The following is a 27,145-nucleotide window of genomic DNA, read 5'->3' on the forward strand; positions in this document are numbered from 1 at the left end:
TTGTGAAGCATCCAGTCCATGATATCACCCGGGCGCCGGGCCATTCTGCAGGTTAATAAAAATTATGTGCTATATCCGTTATACGGACATTTAAAAGTCCTCATATGCCACAAATAATGAAGACCAAGAAGTGAGTTATTTATCAGCCAAGCATTCTTCTTACGGCTAGATCCAATCTCCTGGTCCCTGCGGAAAGGAAAAAGAGTTTCACGTTCTTCCTTTCGGAAAGGGAGGATTAGGAAAATCCTATTGATTGCAGCTTTCTCCAGACCCCCGGGAAAAGTATGAAAAAAGGCTCGAACGGTACGATCCCTCCGTCACCCCAAAATGAAAGGGGTGATCTCGTAGTTCTTGGTCTGTGAAGATACGTTGTTAGGTGCTCCATTTTATTTTCCCATTGAGGCCGAACCTAAACCTGCGCTCGAGAGATAGCTGTCCATACAATGATAAGGGATGTATGGATTCTTGAGAAGAGAGGAGCCGTAGTGGTCCCCTCCGGACATGCTTTAGCGTATTTTGTTAATTGCTCTGCTTATATTATACATACTAGATTAAAACCCATGTTAGAGCACGGGTTGGAATTCATTTTATTTATATTGTAATTTTTATATAAAATATAATTTATGTGATTTTTTTTAAAAGTTTTTTTGGATAAAAAATTATGCAGTAAAATCATATGCTAAATATGATGGCTTGAAAAAATATAAATATTTTGTAAGTTTTATATTGTTAAGGATTCTAGATAAGTACCCGTGCTATAACACTGCTTAAATTTTATTTTATACAAAATTTTGTTTATTTTCGATTTTAAAATAAAATTTTAATATATTGTATTAGATTATATATGTGAAGTTATTTCAACAATGTATATTCTACATCATGACTTGAATGTCATTATAAGACATAATTTTGTAAATTTGAATTTAAATATTCAAATTTTGACCCGTTACTCAGTAATTTTTTTAATTTAATAGATATTATTTCTAAAGAATAATATTACTAAAGCTTGAATATTGTATAGATTGAACAATTTATATTTGTTTTTAAAAATTCAACTTATGGTATATCCAGAAATAAAAATATTTTTTAATTATAATAAATAATATGATAATTTATTTGGTTCACAAAATAGGCTCATATATAAAAATGAGAGGTGAAGTATAATGATAATTAACAAATTAATATGTTAAGTTAGATATCAAAAGATTTTATTTGATGAATAATTTAATAAAGGAAATTAATATGGTAAGTTAGATGATATGATTCTTTAGAATATTCTCTTTAAGATTTTCGGTATAACCTATTTGTAACCAATTAATCTATCATTAATGTATAATCTATTTGTAACAAACTTATTAAAATTATATAGTCTACAAAACAATGTTGTGTACTTCCATTTTATTATAAAAGGGATCTGTACAACTTATATTATACACTAGAATTAGGAAAAAGAGAACTACGTTAAATTTTGAGTAGTATTCTAAATATAATTTTATATTTAATTTAGTTTCTTTTAAAAAAGAATTATGATTTAGAATTAACACTCCATCTTGCAATAAAATTTAAATTTATATTACATTATAATACAATTAGATTTTAATTATATGCATTCAATCTCAGTGGATAAGACTCATAATTTTCATATCTTAAAATATGTGTATTATATCAAATTTATATCTTACTTAGTATTAATAATTAATAAAACACAACTCCCACAGGAAAAAAAAACTAATACTATCTCATACTTGAAAAACTAAAATTATCTTAAATATATTTGTTCCATAAACTGCTATCTCATACGTAAGAATTTTACAACTTGTCCAACTAATTTTTAATAAAACTATACTAACATTATCATAAACTAGGTTTTGAACCCACGCTAAGCGTAGGTATATTTGATATATTTTGATAAAAATTATATATGATTGATTACGGTAATAAAATATTATCTCATAAAAAAAATTAAAATTAGTACTAAGGAAAAAAGTTAAATTTCAGATACACAATTTTTAAAAATATAAAAATCAGTTGTGTTATAAAATCAAATCTGATAAAAAAAAATCATAAATTTAACTTGACGTCCAGGCGAGGCAAATCAAACTGATGACCTCAAATATCCTAAACCATTTTCTTTGACATCCAGAAAAACGAAACAATTTTATAATCATGAATTTAACTCGTTTTCATATTTAATTGATCGCTACCACCTATGTTGTCGTGTTTTTTATTCATGTTTTTTTATTCTTCATATTCTTTTTTGTCATTTTCATTGTCAAATTTTGTGTTAATTGTCATCATAACTTTTACCGTTTGGTTCTTCGTTATACTCTTTTTCTTCTTCCTCCTCGTCAACTTCTTCATATTCTTCCACTGAAAAACCTTTTTTTAGACTACCACACAACTCCTTAACCCATCAAACTCCAAGAACAAAATCATTTCTTTTCTCATAAAATTTGTGAAATTAATGATTACTAGCATAGTCAACACATGCATCCAATTATTGACAATTTTATCCATATACTTATTTGGTTTTAGATCCACGCGTTTAGAAACTTCTCAAACCAAAATCCTTACTTGGTTTATAATTTTTATAAACATAATAAATATACTAATAATTATTTATTTAATATGAATCATATGATATATAGAAATATGAGTACACTATAAGAACATATTAATTATAAATAAATAATATCAATTATATTATATCATCAAATAATATTAACCGTATCATATTATCAAATAACCGTAACCGCTTGAACCCTAACCGTATTTAAACGTAACCGTTTATTAAACGGTTCTCGTTCAGGTTACAAAAATTTCTAACCATAACCAATGGTTAATAAACCTTAACCGTGACAACCATAACCCTGGTCATGCCTATGTATAGCTAATAAAACATGTGACTCAAACATCAAATTAAGGTCTTGCAATGTCAATCCTTCTTCCTCAGACCCAAAAATAAAAAATTAATGAAAGAATATCAACTCATCTATAAAATCATACACAAAAATATGTTTTACCGCTCATAAGAAATAAAAAGCACAAATGTAGATAAATAAGATAATTTATGTTTTGCATCAATATTTATAATATTTTTTAAACTTTTAAAAGGTTTTGAAATATAAAATTTGAACCTTTTAAAAATTTTCAATATTTATAATATTTTAAACTTTTAAAATTTAAAACTTATAATATTTAAAAACTTTTTAAAAGCTAAGAACTTTTAAATATTATAATATTTTTTTGAAACTGTTTAAAGTTTTAATTTGATCAAATAAAAAACCAGATCAAACCAAATAAAACTTTTAAACTTGAAAGCCTGATAAATCAAGATTTCCTGCTCATTCGTTGTTGGAAGCATATTAACCTTATTTATACTGGTTCTTAACCATTGTCTAAAAAAATTCTAACCGATGTGGGATATTGTGTTTAGTTCTTTGATTTCCATAAATTTAAAATTTTCCTTTTTCTAAAAAATTTTGTAAATTTAAAAAATATTAATGAATGACATGTCAAATAATGATAGGTTGTTTAAAATAATTATTAATATAGAAAATTCTGGAAATTGTATAAAATGTTAATAAGTGATATGTTAAATTTCTATTGGTTGTTTAAAATCCTATGTGGACGGCCTTAGGAGCTTATAGCTCCTACTTTTTATTAGTATAGATTAATAAAAAATTCATATAAGTTCATTACTTTTTTCTCAAAAAATTTAAGGTATCCTGAAAATTAGAAGGAAAAAATGAATTAGAGGTAAATTTAATAATCCCAATAAACTAAAAGAAGAATATATGCATATAAACATATGTTCTAAGTTACATAAACATATGATTTGTTTTAGAAAAGTTTGGCCTTATAATTAAATTTGACAAAAAAAATAGAAAATATGAGATAGTATATAGAATTGTCGTATAGTTTTATTTTATAATATGAAACATCCTCATAAAATTGAGATAACCTCATAAAATTAATTTTAATTTTTACAAAAATTAAAAGAAAAAGTTTTAACAGTAGAACAAAGTTAAATTAATGGTGGTATATTTGAAGAAATTATTTTTTATGAGACTATTTCTTTGTTTATATAGCGGTGAGTATTTACAATCCGTTTTCTTTTAGGATTAATAATTGATTTATAATTTATTTAATTATTATAGTATTATATTTATTAATTGTATAATTTATATAATCATCCTTTTTCTTGTAGAATTAGCATTATTTCTTCATATACATATTAAATTTATCATTTTATATTTTAAAATTGTTTAAATTTTGAATTTTCTTATGAATATATGATAAAATTGACACATATCGCGATCAGTTGAGTTACTAACTTTAAAAACCAAACATATATATATACACATATAACTCATTTAACTTTTAAGTTTGATTTTGTGGGTTAAACAGGCATTGTTTTGAACCATAGGGTAAATTTGCAAAGATACGTTTTTTTTGGAAGGAAAAAAAGAAAACAGTTTTTTTTTTTTTTGTAATTTTCTTGGATTTAAAATAATGTGGGAAAATAATAATATTATAAAAATATAAATACGCAAGTGCTAATGTTTTTGGGATAACCATAATAATATTAAGAATAATAAATAAGTGGAGAAATCATCGATTGTCCTTTGTTTCGCCTAACCCAGTTTTCCCCTAATAAATCTCACCATCGTTCACCATCCCAATTCTCTCAATTAGAGAGAGAGCGAATCAACCCTAAATCGAAACCTTGGGAGACGAACATACAACTCCTAACAATTTCCAATTTGTAATTTTCCTCGTCTTTTTTTTGTTCGTACCCAATTTTTATTTGATCTTGTTTTTGTTTGATGGATCGATTGATTAATTCTTGTGTTTGAAATTTTGATTTATATGTTTTTGAGGATTGTTATATATATCTGCCTTTGATTGTCGTTGATTTTTTTTTTTTTTTTTGTGAATTTTGACATGAGATTTGGGTATTTTTGATTTGGGGGGGTTTTTAGGGTTAATTTAATTCTCTTTTAGGGAATAAGAGAACCTGATTTTTTTCTTAGATTCCAGATGTTTAAAGTTGGATTCGTGTTGTTTTGAACTTTGGGAATTATAAAAGTTAGAAAAGTTTCTTATTTAAGCCAAAACCTGTCAATTCGTCTATGGTTTTGTAATGAACTCTGATGATGTGGATTTGTCTAAACTCTCAGTTTTGAGGGTATTGTAGTCGAAGCCTGGGTTTTTTTTTTTTCTTGCTAATCCAATGTCTCTCAAGGTTAGGGTTCTAGTTTCTTATTTTTCCATGATGATGCAATTAGTTTACATGATTACTAACTTGACAGTGTTTTTATTGTATAAAGTTGTTTATTATCCAACCATGTGTTTAATGGTATGCGATAATGTTAATGCAGGTTTTAGGACAATTGGGTTGCCCTGCGGATTAGCGAGTAGTGATTTAAGTTATTTATGCCGAATTTGGTGTTGTCCCTCAAGGATTTTCTCTGTTTGAAACTGTTTACTTCGTTGGTGGTTGCATTTGCTCAGCAATTTAACAAGTGATCTTTGTCGTAAAGTTAAACAAGTTCAGGCGATCAAATAGTAAGAAAGTAGAATTTTCAACAGGCTGCTCTCCTGCGGTAAGCTTATTGCTTCTTTTTGATGTGTAAAGATTCTTCCGCTTGTCTTAGTTTTTGTGCTAGTCAGATATTCATAGCTTCTGTTTTTGGTGATGTGACATGAGAATCATATATGGTGTTACATACAATTTTGGTCTTCAATATGTTCTTGACTTTTTTTTGCTGCTACTTGCTTGATTTGAGATTTGTCTTGCAATTTTCCCCATTTGACTAAACAAAACATTAGTATTTTTAAACCTCAATTCAGTGTTTCTAACTTTCTCGATGCGTGAGTAGCTTACACAGTGCTTACAAGATGGCTGGTGTAAAGCGAAAATTAAGTACCGAGTCAGATGTTCATGCTCTTCACAAAGAACTGGATGAGGTTTCATGTCCTGTTTGTATGGATCACCCACATAATGCTGTTCTACTGCTGTGCAGCTCTCATGACAAAGGTTGCAGGTCCTACATCTGTGATACCAGTTACCGTCATTCCAATTGCCTCGACAGGTTTAAGAAACTGCACTCTGAATCATCAAACGACCCTACTCCCCAGGCGAACTTGGCTTCAAGGGAATACAACAATGAATCCCAATACGAGCATGGCACAGCCAGTCGAAGCAGTTTTCACCGAGGCTCTGCTGGGGATTCTGAATCTCTGAGGAGGAGAAGAAGAGTGGAGGAGGAAGAAGAACCGTCTGAAGATATCTCAAATTTGAAATGTCCTCTATGCCGGGGTACTGTTTTAGGATGGAAGGTTGTAGAAGAAGTAAGAACGTATCTTGATCTCAAGAACCGAAGTTGCTCCCGAGAATCTTGCTCATTTACTGGCAACTACCAAGATCTGCGTCGCCATGCCAGAAGGATACACCCAACAACTCGTCCTTCAGACACTGATCCATCAAGAGAGAGAGCTTGGAGGCGGCTTGAGAACCAGAGGGAGTACGGAGATATAGTCAGTGCAATACGTTCTGCCATGCCTGGTGCTGTTGTAGTAGGAGATTATGTTATAGAAAACGGAGATAGGTTCCCAGGTGAGAGGGAAGCAGCAGGAAATGGTGGGAGTGACCTGTGGACTACATTGGTACTGTTTCAGATGATTGGCTCTCTTGACAATGGAGGTTCTAGTGGTGGTGGTAGTGGCAGTGGCGGTGGATCAAGATCTCACAGGTCAAGGGCATGGAGGAATCATCGCCGTTCTTCAGATAGACGATACCTTTGGGGGGAGAATCTTTTGGGTCTACAAGATGAACATAATAACAACGATGATGAAGAGTTGCGTTTGCAGAACGATGGAGGTGATGCTTCTACTCATGTTCCAAGAAGAAGACGAAGATTTGGACGTCCTAGATCAAGTGGAAATCATCCGCGATAAGCTTTGGTAAAATTAAATATAAAATCATTGGGTTTTGGTTGTAGAAACCTTTGTTATTACTGAAACCGGTTTTGTCTTTAGGTGCTATGATATCTCTCGGGTCAGAACCAGGCTGATGCAAAAGGGAAAAGGTTTTGCTGAAAACCCGAGAGCCTTAGGATTGTTTGGTATTTATGTAAATGTCATTTTGAGCCTTCTTAAGTCGCTCATTGTATACTAAGTAATGGTTTCTATACAATGTCTTTTGTTTCACATGGAAAAATGTTTTTTTTTTTTTTGGGTTGTTGCTATGAACTATGAAGTTTTTTTTATCTAGGAGGCTGGTTTCTTTAAACTAAGGTTAATCCTTTATCTAAAATGGACAAGTACATGGAAATTATAGCATAAATAAGAAAATGTCTAAAAAGAAAGAATTCTCAAGTTTGGTTAATTTGGCACACACAAAAAAAAAAATTGTCACTAGTCAAATAAATTACAAAGTTGTGACTTTTTTCTTCACTTGGCCAAGCAGTCATTGAAGATTTCTTATAAACAATGTAACCAATTTTTTTTGGTTTGGTAGATAGACGTAGAAACTATATGAACAAGTGTAACACATGTGTCTAAAACCAACCACGACATTAGTTAGATATCGTAATTGTGACTTAGGACCACCAAATCATAACATATAATTGTACTTGAAGCATGTAGAGGGTTGATATGGGGCCACGTCACACGTTATGACATGCGGGCATGAACCGTAACACATTCGATCTCGCAGAGTTCGACGAACGGCATTGGAATTTAAATCGATACCGAAAGGTGTCTCCCCACACTCAAGTTTAGTAAGTGCGTTTTTGCTTTCATTTTCAATCAAAATTCTTGTACCAAACAAGAACCAAAGCTACACACAAATACACAATAACCTCCACAAGATTTTGTCCCGTCGATCTTATTAAGGATATGGAATCGTATAACATTTTCTCTCTTAAAGTTTATTCGGCTTTAATTGGGAATGAATGTCTAAAGGTATTAAAAATAGTTATGTAAGTTATCAATTATTGTAATGAACTCTTTACTAAAAATGTTCCATGTGGCTCTTGCATGTTCTTCGTAGACCCTTTACAATATTTATATACGAATTAGTCTTGATTAAGCAGACAACATCCGGTCATTTTGTGAATAGAATTGGTCAACCCTCCCTAAACATGATTATCTTGTTTTTATGAAGAACTAGGAAAATTGGGTGAATAGCCCATGTTGATTATCAACTTTCTCATATTACTCACATTTTTACTGCTGTTTTTCTTAATTAAGAAAACTAATTCTTATGACAAAATTGCCTTTGTCCCTCATTTCCCTCTCAGAACCTAGCCTACAAGCAAGAGTTTTCGTGCAAGCATTTTCCGGATTGACTCATATATTACTTATATACTAGTGTTACTTTCTTGTAACTTCCAGTAAAGGGATCCTAACACTTGATATTCTAATGCGGGAGATGGCTCCTCGCGTGACTTCTTACGGATCCAAAGTCTATGTGTCGTGCCACGCTTAGCTAGTATTATATTATTTGAAATCTATCCCCAACAAGTGACTTGAGTTACAACTAGTAAAACGGAGAGAGCTTACATACACATGTACTCATGCTATAAATCTTCTAGAAATTTCTAATTTCGAAAATATTTCAGTTTGAGGGACCCTATGAAATTAAATGACTTAACTTACAAGTGTGTGGCTGCGGGAAATGGCAACAAGGCCTTGATACGAAGTAGAGCTACAACCCACAACCCACAGAAGCATGTGTATGTATATAAACCCACTTTGGTGCAATGCCACGTTCATGAGTTTCCGTATACACCCCAAATTAGATTGAGTCAAACAAATTATTTAAAACACTTATATCTTCTTTAGTTTCCCAAGTCATCTCTTGTCTTCATCTTCTGATCCAAAGTCTCTAATTATATGTGTAAGGGGGAATCTGTTTGACACATTTGGGACAGATCTACATTTGACCCACCAGAAATATACAGAAGCGAATAATCACACAAGCCCTATACTATATTAAAACAAAAAAAGCATCTTCGGCCAGAACATGGAGGTTAGTCATAGTCACATGTGTTCCATATCGTTCACATGTGTCCATAACACAAAGGACCATATCTATAAGAGTTAATCTTTGTGGGTTTTGACCAGATCTTTCAATGGCTCTTTAAGTTAGGAAAGGAAACGGGGAGATCAGAGTCCAGTTCAGTCAGTGGCACTGATCAAACCACAACTCTAGCAAGTAAGTAACAACATATTTCTTGATCCTTAGTTCACAATGTACTAGAGGTCATATTTATATCTTACCTTATTATTACTAGAAAATTTGACATTTTTGTTTATATATTATATATGGTGAGTTTATGTAGATTATCTACTCTTGTAATTTTAAAATTTTAATAAACAAGTTTTTGGCTAATTAGTAATGATTATAGTGACCATTGTGTTTTCTGACAAAATACTTTGATAAATGTGATCAAGATTACACAGATCAGAGAACAAGAAGATCATCTACAAGAGGGTCTAAACATAGAAACAGTTACAGAGGAATCTGGTTATGGTGTAGAAAAGATGTAGCAAAGGCTTGTTTCTATAGCACACTGAATTTAAGAAGAGTTAGTAGCTTTAGGAGGGAACAGCTAGTTCGCACCATGGCAAAGATGAAAGCACAAAGAGGAGGAGGAGAAGAAGTGACATCAACAAGGTTTGATCCTAAAAAGGCTATCAAAGTCTTGGAACCGGAGAAACAAGACGAAACCAATAAAGAGAAGGCGAAAAGCGAACAGAGCAAAGGTAAAGCCACACTTTTAAGAATGAAGGAGCTCATCAAATGGGCTGCAGCAGCCAAATCCGACAAAGCTGTCAAATTCTTTACTCCTAAGGTCTGTTTTTCTTTTTCTCATTGGCTCAAACCCATTAGATAACTCAAATGGATTAGTAACTAAACATATATGATATTTCAGATAATGATGGAGTTGAGAAACCGAAAAAAGTTGAAGATGATGAGAGAGGTGAATAATGAAGAGTCAACAAAAAGGATGAGTAGTGTATCGGGAAATATAAGTTTGAGATGGGAGAGTAGTGAGAGTTGCACAACACACTCTTCCTCTGATCAGATCTCTATAGTTTCTTCACCAGCAATCCTTGTTTCCTTGGGTCCTACGCCACTCTACCACTGCAGATCCAGGAAAGGCAACTGGATCACTACTGATTCTGAATGTAAGACCACATTATTCAATTTCATTTTAATTTTAAAAAAGAACTAAGAAATGTTTTTGAATTTCCTATACATATAACTTCTGTTTTTCTTTCAGAAACCCGTTTTTACATTTTAAATCACAGTGATTGATCACAAAATTTATATTCTTTTGCTATGTCTGATTTGTGTATTTATTTGTCTAAGTTCTTCTACGTAATTTGGATTTTGCAGTTGTGGTGTTAGAGTTATGAAGAGAAAAATTAGGTGTGGTGGATGAAGGCAACGACAAGGACAACCAATTGATTCTCATCCCTAGATAAATTTAGCAAGTAAAAATCCAATGCCACTGTAATTAACCTTTACCATTGTTCTTCGGTGATTTCAATTTTCTTTATGTACTATTATAGAATTGAGTATGATGAAGAAACTTACAAATATTACTTTCTTTTTAGCTTTAAAAATTAATCTGATAGACCGAATTGGATTGCCACTAGTAAAACGGTGTATATCATTGTTATTGTTATTGAAGATTTTTTTAGTGTGGTAGTGGGATGATGTAACATTCAGTCTAAAATTATAATCTGATTTAAAATTGTGTTATTAGGTCATATGGTTTATGGTATTGGCGGAAAAATCAAAATGGATTGGACTTCAAAATAAAGATTTAACAGAATACTGAAACAAGGCCGGGAATTAAAATTTTCTAGAAAATAAATTAATGATAAATCGAGAAAAAAACTCATTTGATTATTTTAAATTTAAGACGTTTGAATTCATGTGCTGATGCTGATCTAAATGAAAGCTACTAAAAGAATTTGCATAAAATACGGCATAAATTATGGATATAATGTTAACACTTTTTGGAATATAATACAAGTTTGTGAGATCATAAAGTATAAACCTCCAAAATGAATAATTTGCCTCTCTTTCAACCACCACGAGGATAAAAATCCTCAACCAACTCTAAACCATCTTGTTTAAATACTTGTGTTTAAACCTTTGCAAGTTAAAATCATATCGCAAAAAATGCAAAAACTTGTATATGATTCATTCAAGGTGCATTTGAAATATTGTCAACTTCTAAAGTTTACATAACTAAAATTTGTTTTTTAGGTGTGATTGGTTGGACCTTATGTTATTTTTCTACCGTTCTGATTTTTTTCTAAAGCCATAAATTTTTACGAATCATGTTTTCGAGAGTCATAAAATTTTACGGTTTTATCTATCATGTTGCCGTTTAAGTTTTTAAAATGCAACCCAAAAGAATGGATTGTTGTAGTTGTAGCAGGTGAAAATCCTACAGCCATATTCTTTTTGCTGTAGAATTTAGGTAGAATCTATAGATTCACCAAGTTTTTTAAATCCTGAATTTGCATCAAATAAGAAATAAATAAAAGATTTAAAAAAAAAACTATCAGTAGATTGTTTTTTATAAATGATGTGAAATGAATCAAGTTTACAAAACTTAAATTGGCACAAATCTAAATATTTTATCATGTTTTAAAAAAAAAAAAATCTACACCTACAAGGCTACAACCAACAAACCTGCATCAAAAATCTCAGCTACAATTTACCGGTAACCTTTTATTTATTTTCTTTTATTAATATAAATAGTATAAAATTGGATATATTGAAATTGCAATAAAAAAATAGTCCTATAATTATTAATTATTAATTAATAAATAATAAATAATTAATAATTAATAATCATAAGTGGAATTAACTATAGATTCATTTGAAAAAGCCTTTTACTGGCTAAAATACAAAATATTTTTGGAAAGAAAAAAAACCTTTGCTATCTATTTTTTGCAATAATTCATAAAAAGTAAAAACCGTACACTTTTCCATCTCCGAAATTCTTGGTCACACGTTCTCTCCATCGTTGCATCTTCTTCTTCTTCTTCGTCTTCTCCAAAACAACGAAATCAACAAAGAGGAGAACTCAAAAAAATGTCAGACATCAATCCAGAATTCGAATCATCGTCATCCTTCAACACACTAAACACCGACGTAACCGAATCAATCCTCTCCCATCTCCCAATCCCTTCCTTAGTCCGTTTCACTCTCGTCTCCAAGCTATGGCGTTCAATCATAACCTCTCTTCCTCCTCCTCCATCTTCATCATCACCATGGCTCTTCCTCTTCGGTATCCACAACACTTGCTCTTTCCACAACCAATCCTTCGCTTTCGATCCTCTCTCCAACTCCTGGCTCCGTCTCCCTTCCTCCTCCTCTTCCTCCGATCACCTCGTCGGATCTGATCGCTTCCTCTTCACCACCGCTCCTCGATTCTCCTTCTCACCGATCCTCAAACCTAATTGGCGATTCACTTCCCCTGTTCGGTTTCCTCGAATCAACCCTCTGTTAAGCGTCTTCACGGCTCGTTCCGGCTCATCCAAGCTGATCCTCGTCGGTGGATCATCGCGAATCGGCGGATTAGTCGATATCGAGGAACGATTAGCTGTACAAATCTACGATCCGGTTATTGACTCGTGGGAGCTCTGTACACCACTCCCTGCTGATTTCAGATCTGGTCAGGATCATCAGACTCTAACCTCGGCTCTGTTTAGGAGAAGGTTCTACGTTTTCGATAACTATTCCTACTTCATCTCGTCGTTTTGCTTGGATTCTTATACCTGGAGTGATGTTCAAACGCTTAAACCACCTGGACTCTCGTTTGCGTTCTTGAATTCGTGTAACGGTATGCTTGTTCTCGGTGGGATGTGTGGTTTCTCGTTTAATCTATGGAGAATCGAAGAAGGTTCTATGGAGTTTAGCGAAATCGCGGTTATGCCTGAGGATTTGTTGTTTGGATTAGTTGATAATGAGGATGATGAGGAAGAGGATAGTAACAAGTTTAGGAGTTTGAAATGTGTTGGCTCTGGGAATCTTGTTTATGTGTTTAATGATGATTGTCATAAGAAGTTTCCAGCTTGTGTTTGTGAGATTGGTGGTGAGAATGGCAAGTGTAGTTGGAGAAGAGTGCCTCGTTTGCCTTCTCCTGTTAATAAGTTTCATAAAGTTGTTAGTTTCTGCTCTACTGTATCTATTAGCGATGTTTTCCACCCCGAGGATGCTCAGATTGGTGGTTTGATCCGCGTTTGAGTTTATGCTTACTCATGCCACTGGTATGATCATCCATACCTTATCTCTCTCATTTGATTGAATTACAGTAGATTGAGAATCATTGTAATACCGCTTGTTAGGAGAAGTTTTCACCGGTGTTAGATGAAAATGTCATTGACGACGTTGTCACTTATTATATAGCCTTTGTTGTTTTAGTGATAGTACAGGGATAATGAACATTCTGTGTGTTGGTTTCACTAGGGCTTAGATAGAGAGATTCAGAAACCGAATTACATTTGAATCTTCGTGCTGCAGGGTCAGCTATTTAGAATCCAATCTTAGTGAATGTGTGTTAACAATTTCTTGAGCCAAAGCTGGCAAGCATTGATGAGTTCTTTTGGTACAGTTTATGGTGTACTACTACTAATGACTTCGTCATACCTTGTGACTTGGCAGAGATAATGTAAAGAGGAGAAGAAGAGAGGAGAAAAAATAAATGGGGTGTGTAATTAGCTGTAAACTGGATTCGAATTCTTCGTAAATGTTATGTTAATTCTTTGTTTTCTACTGTTTTCTGTATTGTGTACTTTAAAACTATAAAAGTTCACAGTTTCTTGTACCAAAGCAAGCTAACATTGTGATACGTTCTAATAAGGGAATGGAATATATCATTTTTCCACTCCTTTTCTTGCTCTTGCCGGATTTCTCGCCGGTTTGTACGATACTCTCTCTCGCGTTCGCTTTTTCTGTATTACAGAATCCTGATTTTGCGTAATTTCTCGTGATTCTGTGTTCGTCAGTGTTTACTATGGAGATTTCTCTGTATGACATTTTCTCTGTAAACATCATTGAGTCAGTCACTGAGTTATGTGGGTTTTGTTTTCTCTGCTTTCTCGTTTCTTATATCTCTTTCCTATCAAACCTTGTAATAACCTGTATATATTATATAACCTCCCAATCATTGTTTCATGTACAATCATAAAGGATATTGACTTAATCTTAATGTCATACACATTGAGTCACAAATGATTATTGAAATGTATTATCTCTTGATTTTTGAGGCTTGTTTGTTTGTTTCCTCCTAGGTTTTAATATTTATGTTCTGTGACTGGTTTAAGTTAGAAAGCTTGGTCTCTTTAGATGTTTATCCCGAGTTATTCTTGTGTTTCTCTCTATACTGTGATTTAATAACGCGTTGTCTGCATTTTGTGAGATAACTTGGTCCTTTTAGACTTCTCTTCTTCAAGAATATTAGGATGCCCTTCTCTTCATTCTCCATTTTCTCTCTGTTGATTTTTATCCCTACATTCTCTGATGTTCTAATGTGGTGCTGTTTCAAAACCTGTTTATGTCATCTAGTTTCTCCCATTGTTTCATGTAAGAAATGTAAATCTCAAGTTTGAGTGATGTTGTTTTTATCAGCTTTTCAGGTTTGTTTGTCTCCTAAGTTGTATGTATTTGTGTTATGTGACTAATTTTTTCTTCCTTAGATCCAGGGTAAGATGACTTCGACTTTGAACGCTAGCAGCGGAGATGTGAAGGCAGAGGCGATAATTTTTCAGCAGACAGCAGCCGAGGGGTCAAAACCACAGGATTTGGCTGCCAACCTCGAGTAATATTGAACCCAAACCTCATCTATAGATTTCTCTCTATCAACTTCTTGATGCTATCAAATCAATATTTCTCTCAGGATTCAAGGTCGGTACCGCAGCCAGCATCATAGACCTCCTCATTCAAAGCGGAGGGCTTCCAGACATTCAAAGCCGTGGTCCAAACCACAGCATGTGTTATATCAAAACGATGAGGGGATGCTTATCGCCCACGAGAAATTTTTTCGTTTGCTCGAGGAAGCCCGTCCTGTGATCCAAGAAATGATGCGTTCAGGCGTTCAGCTTTGAATGCTAGCCATGGAGATGTGAAGCAGGCAGAGGTGGAGGTGAAGATTCCGAAGCAGCCTGCAGCGAAGATGGTGGTGGAGCCGATAGCATCCACGGTATTCTTGAGTGACTCAGACGAGGAGGCGATAGTTACCGCCCACGAGAAATATATACGCTTGCTCGAGGAAGCCGGTCGTGACATCCAAAATAAGATGACTTTGACTCTGAACGATGGAGATGTGAAGGCAGAGGCCAACCTCGAGTAAATATTGAACCCAAAACTCATTTGTATATCTCTCTCTATTAAACTTCTTGATGCTATCAAGTCAATATTTCTGTCAGGGTTCAAGGTCTGTACTGCAGCCAGCAGCGTAGACCTCCTCATTCAAAGCGCAGGGCTTCCAGACATTCAAAGCCGTGGTCTAAATCACAGCATGTGTTATTTCAAAACAATGAGGAAGCCGGTCCGGAGATCCAGGATAAGATGAGTTCATCTTTGAATGCTACCTATGAAGATGTGAACGCGGAGGAGATGATTTTGCAGCAGCCGGGGAAGGCGTCGCCGACCTCGAGTAACTAATGATTGAACCCAAAATTCATCTGTTAATTTCTATCTAGTGACTTCTTGATGCTAACGAATTAATATGAATTATTCGATGATGCATCCTAAAAGTATCATATTAGCAAGAAGCAAACTTGATATCATTATATGGGTGCCTTAATTATATTAATTAACTACGAACTACAGATATGTCTGGTGTGCGAGCGAGTCATCGACGGTGTCATCCTTTTCCCTAAGGATTTGGAAGGTGTAATTCTTCAGTTATACGCATGCTTCTTACCAGCGGTTACGCCCACTAAACCGAGCACTTGAATTAAGCAAAAAGGGTTTATTTTCAAGTGTTCTGTATAACTAATTAAGCTTTACACAAAAGCTTCAAGTTTACAAGAGAGGGAAAGAAGTTTTCAATCAAGTTTGTTTAGTCTGAGATAAAAATTGGTATTCGTTCCCTTTAACGTCATCTGTGTAAAGAGTAGTGAAGTTTAATTTTTTTCCATATGATTTGGTGACGAGAGAGAGCCATGTAAAAGCTCCATTTAATTTTATGGGCATTTGTTTTCTCATAATGTATGCACGTATATTAGCTGCATGTGTTGTGCACTATGATTTCGGATTTAGTATATTAGCTGCATGTGTACTATATGATAAATAATAGTAATAATCTATATTAACATTTTTGAAGTATATTTTGGTTTATGCCCTTTAAATTTTAATTATTTAATTTTTTTTTACAACATTAACCCCTAAAACAATTCCATAAATAACATTGCAGAGAAACTCAAATACTAAACTTTCTTAAATTGACCAACATTTGTTACATTTATTGCCATAAAATCTTAACAACATCTATACATTCCGATTTTTCCAAAAACAACTCTACCCATTAAAGTTTTAACCCATTAAATCTCCAAAACTATTTTTATGGATGCTAGAATCTTTCAAATTTAAATAATATACAACAAATTTTCCATAACAAAAGTTTACAATATCCATAATTATATTAACATTAATAAATTTCCTAAACCGAAAATCTAATTATAAAATGTCACATTAAATATGTTGAAAACCCCCATATAATTTGGTATATTTTTTATTTTTTGAGGAATTACCAAAAAAATTAAAATTCTATTAATTATCATAAACTATATATATTGACATGGAAAAATTATAAACTATATAAGTATGCTAATTTGGTAAAACAATTAACATAATTAAATTTGATAAAAAAACTTATTTTGATTATTTTTTTTTACGCAAAAATTTAATTTGATTTTGGTGAGACGGGTTGACATTAATCCTATATAGGGAGTTAAGTGGAATTGTTTTTTTTTAAAACAATTTTAGATGTGTACAAGCAGATAAATGTATTACTAGACTCTACATATACCACACAGGTTAAAACCTTGAAAACACTACAAAAATCCTATACTTTGAATACTTATATCAAATACCTGTAAAATTTTATATTTTTAAAATTAATAAAACAATAATAAAATAATAATATAAATTTTAAAATTTTAAAATTAAAAATATTGTCCTGCGGTGTACCGCCGGTTAAATCCTAGTAAAATCCATTAGATTATTTTTTTTGGAAAGACAAAGAAATTAGGTCAATAATCCGTCCATTACAATTATCATATCTCGATCATTTTTATTTGAGATTGTCTAAAACTCTTGTCTCAAGTTTGTCACCACCATTTGAACTTCATAAACATGCTCAACAAATTTTTATATAATCTCCATTATCTTTGGCTCCTTGTGCGCTCTTACAATTGACTTTATATGCATTATTTAATGGGTTATTTGTATTTTTAGTACGTTTTAGAAACAAAATTAAAAAAGTAGTATGTTTACTATTTAAAATTATAGAAATAGGTGTAGGACCCATGTGAGAGAGGGAGTAAACGTGAGTGCGAGAGATAAAGGAAAAAATAATATAATAATAATTTTTTTTTATTATACTTCCTCATATTTAGTTACTTAAATACTTGATAATATAATATTTTTTTCTATTTTTTGTTCAGATCTTTATAATTTGATATACATTTTGTTTATGATTTAAATATATTTTATATCACAACTGATGCATATGATTGTTCTTCACACATTTTTTGCTGGATGGTTTTTAATCCGTACACTGGATGGTTTTGATCTATACACGTTCATTGCTGGATGCTTTTAATTATACAAATTTTTTGTTGGAATTGATATGTAATAAATGTTGTAGATAACTTTGGTTTGAAATCAAGTTAGTGCTGAAAACCATCCAGCCATAAACATGTATAAATCAAAACTATCCAATGTACGGATTAAAAGGCATGCAGTGTACGGATTAAAAACCAAAATTTTACATCACAATCATATACATCAGTTGTGATATAATATATATTTTAAAATAATAAAACAAAATGCATATCAAATTATAAAGAAAAAATCATAAAAATATTTTATTTCTAAAAAGTTTTAGAAAAATATAATTATTAACAAATATTTTAATGATAGAAGAGAAGAGATATGGTAAAATAAAAAAATAATATACCATACCCCACTTCCTCTCTCATACACCAAATCTATACCCTACTTCTCTCTCATACACCATATTTATACTCCATTTCTCTCTCATACACCATATTTATACCCTATTTCTCTCTCACCCTCTCACATTTTCTCCCTCTCTCACAAACTCTATCTCTCACATGGGTCCTACAGCTATTTCTATAATTTCAAATAGTAAACATACTACTTCTTTAATTTTGTTTCTAAAACGTACTAAAAATACAAATGACCCATTTAATTTCCACTATAATCCACTATTTAATTTCCTTCATATGCATTTAGTGCATTGAAATGCATTTGGTATCTCCACATCTTCCTACTTAGTTTAGTTATGTCACATTATGAGGAATTTGGTTCACCTTTGGAATGGTCTTTGATGTAATTTTGAGAAGATGCCAAAAAATCTTCAATTTTATCTAGAACAAAGAAAATATTTTTTTCAAAGAAAACACATGTAACTAAGAATCAATATGAAATAACCATCTAAGGAACATTAAACAATATGAAATGTTTCACAAAAAAAACACTAAAAGACTAAATCCAAGTGCTAATATAAATTATATATGTAGAATTAAGCGAACATGATTTGGGCAAAACTCTTAATTGTGTGTTATTTATCTCAAGAGAATTGATACAATATAGGCTAACTTATATTTAACCTAATTAGAATAGAAAATTGATAAACATCAATAAGTAAAAATTTTAAATCTCTTAATCCTTACCACACTAGGACTTCTAGAATATTTTTTGGCTTGGACTTCACGGGTTCACTTCAATAACGGACTTTGATGATCCATAATAGTTAGTTCGTATGATACACATCTTGCTGTCCATTCCAACTTTGCAATCATAAAACATAACACATATGTCGTGGAAAACGTATCAAAGGACGGACAAATCATGTCAATAGCTCCTCATGGTAAAAACTTCAATTTTTAAAAGAGTGATGAAACTTCAGCTCGTTTTCAGTCTTGGTAAAAAGAAGTAACAACATCATGTGGGTGAAAATCCTACATATTCACAAATAATTGTCCTAACCTCGAACTGTCCACAAATCGGACTAATAATAACCTAAAACATGAGCGTTCCAATAAACTCTCATAATTATTAAACCATAACTAAACTCTCCCTAAATAAGAGAAACCATAAACAAATAAAAAATATTAAGAGATTATAATCAAGAATATATAAGAGAAAACAAACAACAATGACAAATTTTTAGTTATTTAAAAAACAAGATATATCATTAAAAAGACAAATAAGATATTTTAATAAAATAATTGGTTGTAAAATATATTTTACCTTAATTAAAATTATAATATTAAAATTCAAATTTTCTACAAAACATATATTTAATTGTGGTAAAAAAAATTATCTTGATAAAATAAACTTTAAGAGTTCACAGATGATACGGTGGAATATGTTAGAATTAACATTAATTCGATGTAAGATGATAGTGTTAATCTCTTTTGACACTTCTAGCTAGCTCTAAATGTGTATGCACAATATTAAATTACCAAGTTACACATATAACTTGGGACAAATCTAAAAATATTAGAAATTCAGATTATATAACTTTCATAATAAACAAGAAAGCCTACAAATCTAACATCACTATATGTAAAAAAAAAAAAAAATCACGGGTTAAATCTTAGTGTATATATATATATATATATATATATACTTTAATTGAAAAACTTCTTATAAGACTAACCAATCATGCAAAGCTTTATACAAAGATAAAGCATCAAAGGGGGTGAAAAAGTTGTCCATCTTTTCAATTTCTCATTCATCCATTTTCGCATGATACCAATTCTTGTGATGACCATATAACTCACTCTGGCTTCGAGCCTAAGGGATATACAAGGTTAGATGCAAAACTTCTTAGTTATTAAAGAATTAAAAAATAATAATAATAATAATAACCATGGACCTTTTGTTTCTTACATACAGTCTTCTTGTATAAATGATTGAATATTCAAGTTACTTCATAAAAAATGGTTTATAAGTTTTATGTTACTTCAAAGCCAACATTATTATCTATATACAGCTAACTTTTTTTCATTTTTTAAAATTTTCTGATGAAGCATCATTGTCAAGAATAAAGCCAATACTCCATAATCTAGAGAAAACATATCGTTGCAAAATCTTCTCATTTTATTTTAGGTTCAAAATTTCATAAAACATCTTACTTTTCTGTTTCACATCACATGCCATCATTGTAAAATAATTGCGATAAAACTGTTTTGGTTTGGTTTGGTTGGAGTGTAGTGGAAGCCTACGGGACCCCATATTTTCCCTAACATTTTTCAAATTGACTGGTGAAAGCTACACTACAAATCATAGATATGATGTCCTTTTGTTCACGACGAAAATCTGTCATTTTACGTAGAGAAAACTTTATCATTGCTTCTAATATAATCTTTGCTTTTAATTTCTCCTCCTTAGTAGTTCAATTAATTAAGAAAACATAACAAAATAACCTTAAATAAAACTCTTTAAGTATTACGTAGTTGAAATATCTTGTTGCGAGTCATCTGATTGCCCCGAAGATTTTCGAGTGTGGACGATTTTTTCAAAGAGCCAAATCAAACAACTTTAAAGTGTGACTTGATTGTAACGATTGGTGGACAGAAGAAAGAAGAAGAAAAAATCATTATAAAATAAATGGAAGATACATGGTGGAAAGAAATATGCGTAAAGCTTCGGAGGTAAAAGAAAAAAAAAAAAAGTAGATAAAAAAAGTAAAGATAAAAAGTTTGTCTAGAAATGGGAGATCACGATAGGACCAATCTTTTAGCTCTTCATGCGTTTCGCTAAATGTTGAAGTAAAATATGACTTATCGATACCACCCATTTGGTGGTGGCCTCCTTACAACAATCTTTACATACGCGCACGCTTGCATACATAGATAGATGGATATGATATATCTATGTTTTAAGTTTTAACTATACATCTTTTAGTGAAAATATATATAAATCTATCGACATCCATAACAGTTTTTCTAATTATGATGACATATTACACTAAAGAAAGTTTAAAACTACAAATTAATCATGTAATAACCTAGAGAACATATCTAGCTATATACACTACCAAATTATTGTCTATGAAACATAGGGACAAATGGTGAGATAATTTTACTGGAACGAGCATGTGCAGAGACTTTTAAAAAGCCTTGAGTCAAGCACAAATAATATATGAGGTGCATGCATGAGTTAATTGTTTCTAGTACATCAAACTTTCTTTCATCAACGATTCAGAATTACTCTCATATATGTTCGTGGACCTAAGTTTTATCTTTGTAATTTTGTTAATTTTTCTAAATATATATTCTTTTGTTACGAAAGTCAATATATAACTAGATGTTGTCTCAAAGTTAGAAATGGAATATGTACATGTACTCACATCATAAATTTGTGCCGAGACTGTAGTTATATTTATGCGTGCACAACAACTGAATTATATTTGCTACCTTTATATAATCAAACGATTTCGTCTTTTATATGTTTTCAACATTCCACTTTTCTATAGGATAGAAAACTTTTCACCAATATTTATACTTAATTACATTCATAATAACTTATGTTTACTATTATAAAATCTGTAAATTTATAAGTACATACTTATCTACAAATATAGGTATAGTTGCAGGTTAACCTTATGTGTACCGTGTAATTGGAATCTTGTCAGTTGTTGTCAATGTGAATGGCATGGCAACAAACAATGCAGTATGAAATAAAGAAAACATAGAGACGAAGGCTAAATGACGAAAATGACCACGACGTACAATCGTTCTCGTTGGTATCATTCCGAGAAAGTGAAGGGACCCATGCAATCCACGTAACGGAGACATGCACAGTCTCTCTCCCATACTCGAATAGTATTGTTTATTGTTCCTCTGTCTACCAAATCGAATATTATTCTATCTTCTTAACATTTTAGTGATAGTAGATATAGCACGAAAGACATCACCGGATGATTGCTTCTTCCATACACTAATGGCCGTCATCACCGCCCTTTTTTGTTTTAGACGCTTACTCTTATTCAATCAATCCTATTATTTGTTTTAAGCTAATGTATAAAAATAAACTTTTACCAAAATGTACCAAAGTAGACATCTATGTATATATGATTCTTTAACATTTAAACAGCATACATGTATATATGTATCATTGACATCATGCAAAAAAAAAAAGGCATTGGGTTTTAAGGATCCAATTCTTTTTATTCTATTGTCCATTAGAAAAATTGTGATATCTACCAAATACAATCAATTTACATATTTCAATTTAATGTTTTTTTATAAAAACTTTTAAACCAAATACTGTTTTATTCTCCTGTATTACTGTCCTCATTTTTTCAAAGTGTGTCAATTCATTATCATTCATCACATTTCAGGTATATCATATCATAGTATAAACAAACAGGGTATAATTTGACTTTCATCCATAATGAAAAAATAAGCATAGTTTAATTATAAACAATAATTTTTCTACTTTGACTAGTATTTGATACACGTTGATGTACAATTGGTGTTTGTCACATTAGTCAAAGAAATATTCTTCTTGGAAAAAGAGAATATGAAAAGAAATGTAAAATTAAAAGAAGAGAAAAGAAAGCAAGAACCCTGCTTTCTTCCACCTCCTCTCCTTTGATTTTTATTTTATCACCTTTGCTTTTTGTCTAAGCTTTTTAAGATTCGCGCATAATGACCCAATTACCACTACACGCTTTGTCCTTTTCGTTGAGATTGCTCGTTCCACAGTGGCAGGCCTACCGACAATTCTATGTCTTTTCAGGGGCTAAACAGTAATATCCATCCCAAAGAAAATTAGGAAAATGTTTTGTCTCAGCGTTGTTCAAACCCTAATCTGAATTCACCATATATGTCCATTCACTCCAGGCGATATGATGCTTGCAGGGTGCTTTTGGTAAATTATATAACTCGTGACTATTCTGCATACATCTTTAATTTTTAGCATACGTTGTTTGGTTTACTTTATCAATCAAATATTCACGAGTGTGAAAATTTGAAAACCTCTCTCTCTCTCTCTTCTCCTTCTTTTTATTTGTTCTCTTTATCTCAAGCTCATTCTTCTTCTTAGTTACTAGAACTCTCTCTCTTTTGTTTCATCTTATTCTTTCTTCCTTTTTTTTTGCTTATCACGCGGCTCTGACCAGCTTTCAAGTTGTTCGTGGCTGGTTAATGGATATTGAACCCTCTTGGGATCTTGGGGGGGTGGTTTCTTTTTCTAAATTGCATGGCAACATCAATTGACCAAACCAATACCAAATCATCACATGCTCATGCTCTTCTCCTTCTCCTCATCTTCTTATCTTTCCTTCTCTTCATTACCCTTACAATCCCCATGACTCGTCCTCAGGTCACATCTACGGTTGCTCCTTTTAAGAGGGTTCTCCTTGAACCTTCGGTTTCAGCTTCAGTAACAATGGATCTACATCCAAACGCTCGCACACGACACAGCCGCACTTCTAGAAGGAGAGAGTTTGGAAATGATGCTCATGAGGTTCCTAGTGGTCCAAACCCTATTTCCAACTAGGTGAGTTGGCACATCTGGTTTTACCGGTGAGTTTGAAGGATAAGTTATTATAGATCAATATTATATGTATATTGGGGAAGCTTCGGATCGATGGAGATTAGAGAGAAGCTTAATTATTATGGATTTTGTTTTGTTTTTTTTGGCTATGAATTATCATGGATTTGGTATATATATCTTTGGATCAATCAATTTGGTACCCTTCCATTTCCTTTTTAAATCTTTAGTTCGTTTTAATATTGCTTCCTCCATCTTTTAAGTTTTGAAGTTAGAGTTGTAAAGAAGAGATATACTCTAAATGGTTCACTTGTGTGTATGTAGCCACCTCTTATATATTTCCTTCGCAAAAGCATATGGTGCATATAGAATCCTTTGTTGTTAGATTTATCTAATGATAGTTAAATCATTAGTATAAAACTTGGACCATTGACCAAAAGACCCTATTTGTAACACTAAGTGAATGACATTGAAGATCTCGAGGCATTTCCCAAATAATTGTTGGATCTCGTTTTGTCCGGACAAAACTGTCTCCTTTCTGAATATAAATCTTGAAAAGAAAATGCAAAACAGCTATATCCGATATCAATTATCTAAAGTAATTTTCTTTTCTACCGGAAAAAGTGATAATAATCTTTAAATAATAACAATAATTCATGTTACTATATGGACCCTCCGATATATTCATACATACCAACCGGTAATACGCTGTACGATTCGACACAGAAGTGTGAAGCCCCATTTATTTTTTTTCAATGATTTTTTTTTTTTTTTTGTACTTTTTTTTCACTGTAAAAGCATATATCCAAAAAAATGTGGATCAGCTTTTTCTTTCGTTGGGTTGAACGACATGGGACTGTAGAAGAGAAGAAGCATAATTATTAGACAAGAATCACTTCCTAACATAGCTTTTTGTCTTGTCAAAGCACAGTGTCCCAGAAGAAAAACCAAAAGCTAAATAAGAAAAAGTGATGATTTGAAAATTATAATCGTATCATTTCCTTGTTGTTGAATTATATGCCATCAATCATTTGCTTTATGATGTTCCACTTTTCTTCTCTTTCTTTCTTTTTTTCGTGTATATTGTATTTGTTAACGGCCTTGGTTTCCTTATGTTTATTTACGGAGCTACGATTTTGATTGAATATCAAATATATACTTTGTTCTGCTTTTCGAAATTTACAAAAAAAAAAAAAGAGGATTATTTTTTAATTAGAACTGAACTGATCGTACGTGCATATATCCAAGTTATACGCCTCACAGTTGTTACATTTTAAGAATGTGTATTGTTACATACAGAATGCATATGCACAACAATATCAAACATAGACATATATAAGAGAGTGCTATGAATTTTTAGGAGTGAACTTAGCCAAGTTAATTCGAAAAGTTTTTTTTGTAAAATAACGAGCGTTATAAATTATATTAAGTTAATCATTAAAACACTTAATTCAGGTAAATATTGAAAAGTATAAACGAAAATCCAGCCAGATATTTTCTCAATAATAAGAGACGACATTACTATTTAGAGCTAAAGATGTAGACAAATTCAGATTCTCTTTCCATTCTAATATTAGATTTAAGAAAAATGTACTTTAATAAGCGAATTTTAACCTTAGACCATCATTAGTGGAGTAACCCATCAAAGTTACTCTCACATTAATTTATTATATAAATAATCATAAATTAAGTAAAGTAACTCTTAAAGAACTAATGCAAAATCATCCTATTAGTAGAGAACCCCAAAGAAAATTATTCAAGCATTTAAATAATAATTTTAAAATTTATGTTTATTAATTATCAAATTTTAATTATCTAAAAATGACAAAACAATTATTCAATATGTTTAGTTTCAATTTGTTCTTGTGGTCTAATATCAATACAACAACAAAACAAAAACAAGGATCTCCAATTAGACTTTGTTCTCCAATTTCTGGTTTTGAATACATTGTGTAGTTTGGATCTTTGGAACCCTGCAAAAGTAACCGCAAAACGCTATACTACCACAATCTGATTTGAAACAGGGGGCTGCAGGGGAAATCACATAACACAGTCAAAGGGAATTGAGACCAGCATCACGCAAAGCATTCAAAGCTGAGGTGTAGAGCCTCGCATCAAGCCTGGTTCCTTCAACTTTCATGTCCTGCAACAGCCTCATTAGCTCATCGATCCAGCTGGTTTTTGAGAATACACCAACCATGACTTATACGTCCACATACGACTTAAGTGGTCTAGTACCAAATTGTGAAAAGAGCATAGCTTTCTTAAGAGGTGAGATTACCTTCACCAACCACTTGCAAACGAATAGACAATCCTCTCTCATCCAAACACTGCTCCATTCCGATCACGAACAATGCACTCACCATGTTCTCCCGATTTGAATGAGCAGCCTCTTGAATTCATCTGAGGCACAGAAATCACATAAGCGATTGTCTTCTTCTTCCGTCCCTTCATCACCTTCACATCTCCAATTCCTTCTGCCATGACCACCGTTCCATCCACCAAAGCTTCACATACAGAGTCATATGAATCGTAGCATGCCCATATGTCACCCATTGATCCTCCTCGTATGTGAAATCACTCAACTCCGACTTCGCCAACAGTACATCATCAACGTTCTGTGACGGTTCGTTTCCAATCAAAGCTTCTTCTTTTACTTCTTCTCCAACGGAAGCAACCACATCTTTGTTAATTTGACTGCAAACCAAAAAAAACATTCCAAATTAAGAATTTTAGATGAGTAAAACTAGAAACCAATTGATTTAATAGACAAACACAAGAGGAAGAGGAACGAATCAACACAATTACAAGAGGAAGAGAAACAAATCAACACAATTACAAGAGGAAGAGGAACGAATCAATACAATTAGAAGAGGAAGAGAAACGAATCAACACAATTAGAAGAGGAAGAGAAAGAAACTCTAATCGGATTAATCCGAAATCCTAACAATCAATCCGATTAATCTGAAACCCTAAAAGAAAAACATGCAATCAATCAGACATGAGAAACGAACCTTCTCTCTCCGATTCGTTAGGGTTTGCACCGGTAATTTCAATGGATTCGACGAGAATCCATTGTTTTCTCCGACTTCTTCATCAATCGCCGTTTCTCTCGCATGCGGAAACAAGAGAGAAGGGAGAGAGACAGTCGGGAAGAAAGAAAAAAAGAAATGAGAGAAAAAAAAAAACCCGGTTTTATATTTATTTTCCAACCACTCTCGTCACGCCACATATCGTTCTTGGGGTGTTGCTCGGAATGCTTCCGGCAGTAACGATTCTCGGCTAAATGGACCCATTTTGGATTTTTTATTATTTATTTGGGCCCCAAAAACAAAAGAAACC

The 27,145-nt window shown here is 32.2% G+C and overlaps 3 protein-coding genes, 1 long non-coding RNA gene and 2 pseudogenes across 8 annotated transcripts; 5 read left to right on the plus strand and 1 right to left on the minus strand.

The window, feature by feature from the left end:
• Nucleotides 1-4,556: 4,556 nt before the first annotated feature.
• On the plus strand, nt 4,557-7,297 carry LOC104766402 (uncharacterized). Of its 2 annotated transcripts, XM_087502426.1 has the most exons (4): nt 4,567-4,768; nt 5,385-5,609; nt 5,886-6,969; nt 7,045-7,297. In XM_087502426.1, the coding sequence occupies exon 3, from the start codon at nt 5,905-5,907 to the stop codon at nt 6,961-6,963; it is 1,059 nt and encodes a 352-aa protein (XP_087358552.1). In that variant the 5' UTR covers nt 4,567-4,768; nt 5,385-5,609; nt 5,886-5,904; the 3' UTR covers nt 6,964-6,969; nt 7,045-7,297. The 2 variants fall into 2 exon arrangements, with proteins under 2 accessions (XP_010488583.2, XP_087358552.1); XM_010490281.3 differs by having other exon boundaries at nt 4,557-4,768; nt 5,886-7,297.
• Nucleotides 7,298-8,781: 1,484 nt separating this feature from the next.
• LOC104766403 (uncharacterized) lies at nt 8,782-10,618 on the plus strand. Its single transcript, XM_010490284.3, has 5 exons — nt 8,782-9,040; nt 9,136-9,226; nt 9,466-9,866; nt 9,948-10,203; nt 10,415-10,618. Exons 1-5 carry the CDS (start codon nt 9,035-9,037, stop codon nt 10,432-10,434), a joined length of 774 nt encoding a protein of 257 aa, XP_010488586.2. The 5' UTR covers nt 8,782-9,034; the 3' UTR covers nt 10,435-10,618.
• A 1,334-nt stretch (nt 10,619-11,952) lies between these two features.
• Nucleotides 11,953-13,928, plus strand: LOC147920561 (F-box/kelch-repeat protein At3g24760 pseudogene; annotated as a pseudogene). Of its 2 annotated transcripts, none has more exons than XR_015591615.1 (2): nt 11,953-13,311; nt 13,706-13,928. The product of XR_015591615.1 is annotated as an F-box/kelch-repeat protein At3g24760 pseudogene, transcript variant X1 (transcript). The 2 variants fall into 2 exon arrangements; XR_015591616.1 differs by having other exon boundaries at nt 11,959-13,311; nt 13,656-13,928.
• An 811-nt stretch (nt 13,929-14,739) lies between these two features.
• LOC104766405 (uncharacterized) lies at nt 14,740-15,871 on the plus strand. The gene is made up of 3 exons (XM_087503108.1): nt 14,740-14,861; nt 14,940-15,388; nt 15,469-15,871. Exons 2-3 carry the CDS (start codon nt 15,216-15,218, stop codon nt 15,704-15,706), a joined length of 411 nt encoding a protein of 136 aa, XP_087359234.1. The 5' UTR covers nt 14,740-14,861; nt 14,940-15,215; the 3' UTR covers nt 15,707-15,871.
• A 7,322-nt stretch (nt 15,872-23,193) lies between these two features.
• On the plus strand, nt 23,194-24,155 carry LOC147920562 (CLAVATA3/ESR (CLE)-related protein 41 pseudogene; annotated as a pseudogene).
• A 1,706-nt stretch (nt 24,156-25,861) lies between these two features.
• Nucleotides 25,862-27,123, minus strand: LOC147920563 (uncharacterized). Of its 2 annotated transcripts, none has more exons than XR_015590430.1 (3): nt 26,818-27,123; nt 26,085-26,500; nt 25,862-25,946 (listed from the first exon to the last, which is right to left on the minus strand). It is a non-coding gene; the product is annotated as an uncharacterized LOC147920563 (long non-coding RNA). The 2 variants fall into 2 exon arrangements; XR_015590429.1 differs by having other exon boundaries at nt 25,862-25,977.
• Between the last annotated feature and the right edge of the window lie 22 nt (nt 27,124-27,145).

Source organism: Camelina sativa, chromosome 19 (genome assembly GCF_030686135.1).
Source record: "Camelina sativa cultivar CO46 ecotype springtype chromosome 19, ASM3068613v1".
In the NCBI taxonomy this organism is placed as follows: Eukaryota; Viridiplantae; Streptophyta; class Magnoliopsida; order Brassicales; family Brassicaceae; genus Camelina; species Camelina sativa.

Bases quoted from the DNA above. Each gene is read 5' to 3' on its own strand.
- LOC104766402 (XM_010490281.3), top strand. From the start codon at position 5,905: ATGGCTGGTGTAAAGCGAAAATTAAGTACCGAGTCAGATGTTCATGCT.
- LOC104766403 (XM_010490284.3), top strand. The intron at 9,227-9,465 runs GTAAGTAACAAC...AATGTGATCAAG, and splicing joins TCAAACCACAACTCTAGCAA to ATTACACAGATCAGAGAACA. The intron at 10,204-10,414 runs GTAAGACCACAT...TGGATTTTGCAG, and splicing joins GATCACTACTGATTCTGAAT to TTGTGGTGTTAGAGTTATGA.
- LOC104766405 (XM_087503108.1), top strand. From the start codon at position 15,216: ATGGTGGTGGAGCCGATAGCATCCACGGTATTCTTGAGTGACTCAGAC. The intron at 15,389-15,468 runs GTAAATATTGAA...TATTTCTGTCAG, and splicing joins AAGGCAGAGGCCAACCTCGA to GGTTCAAGGTCTGTACTGCA.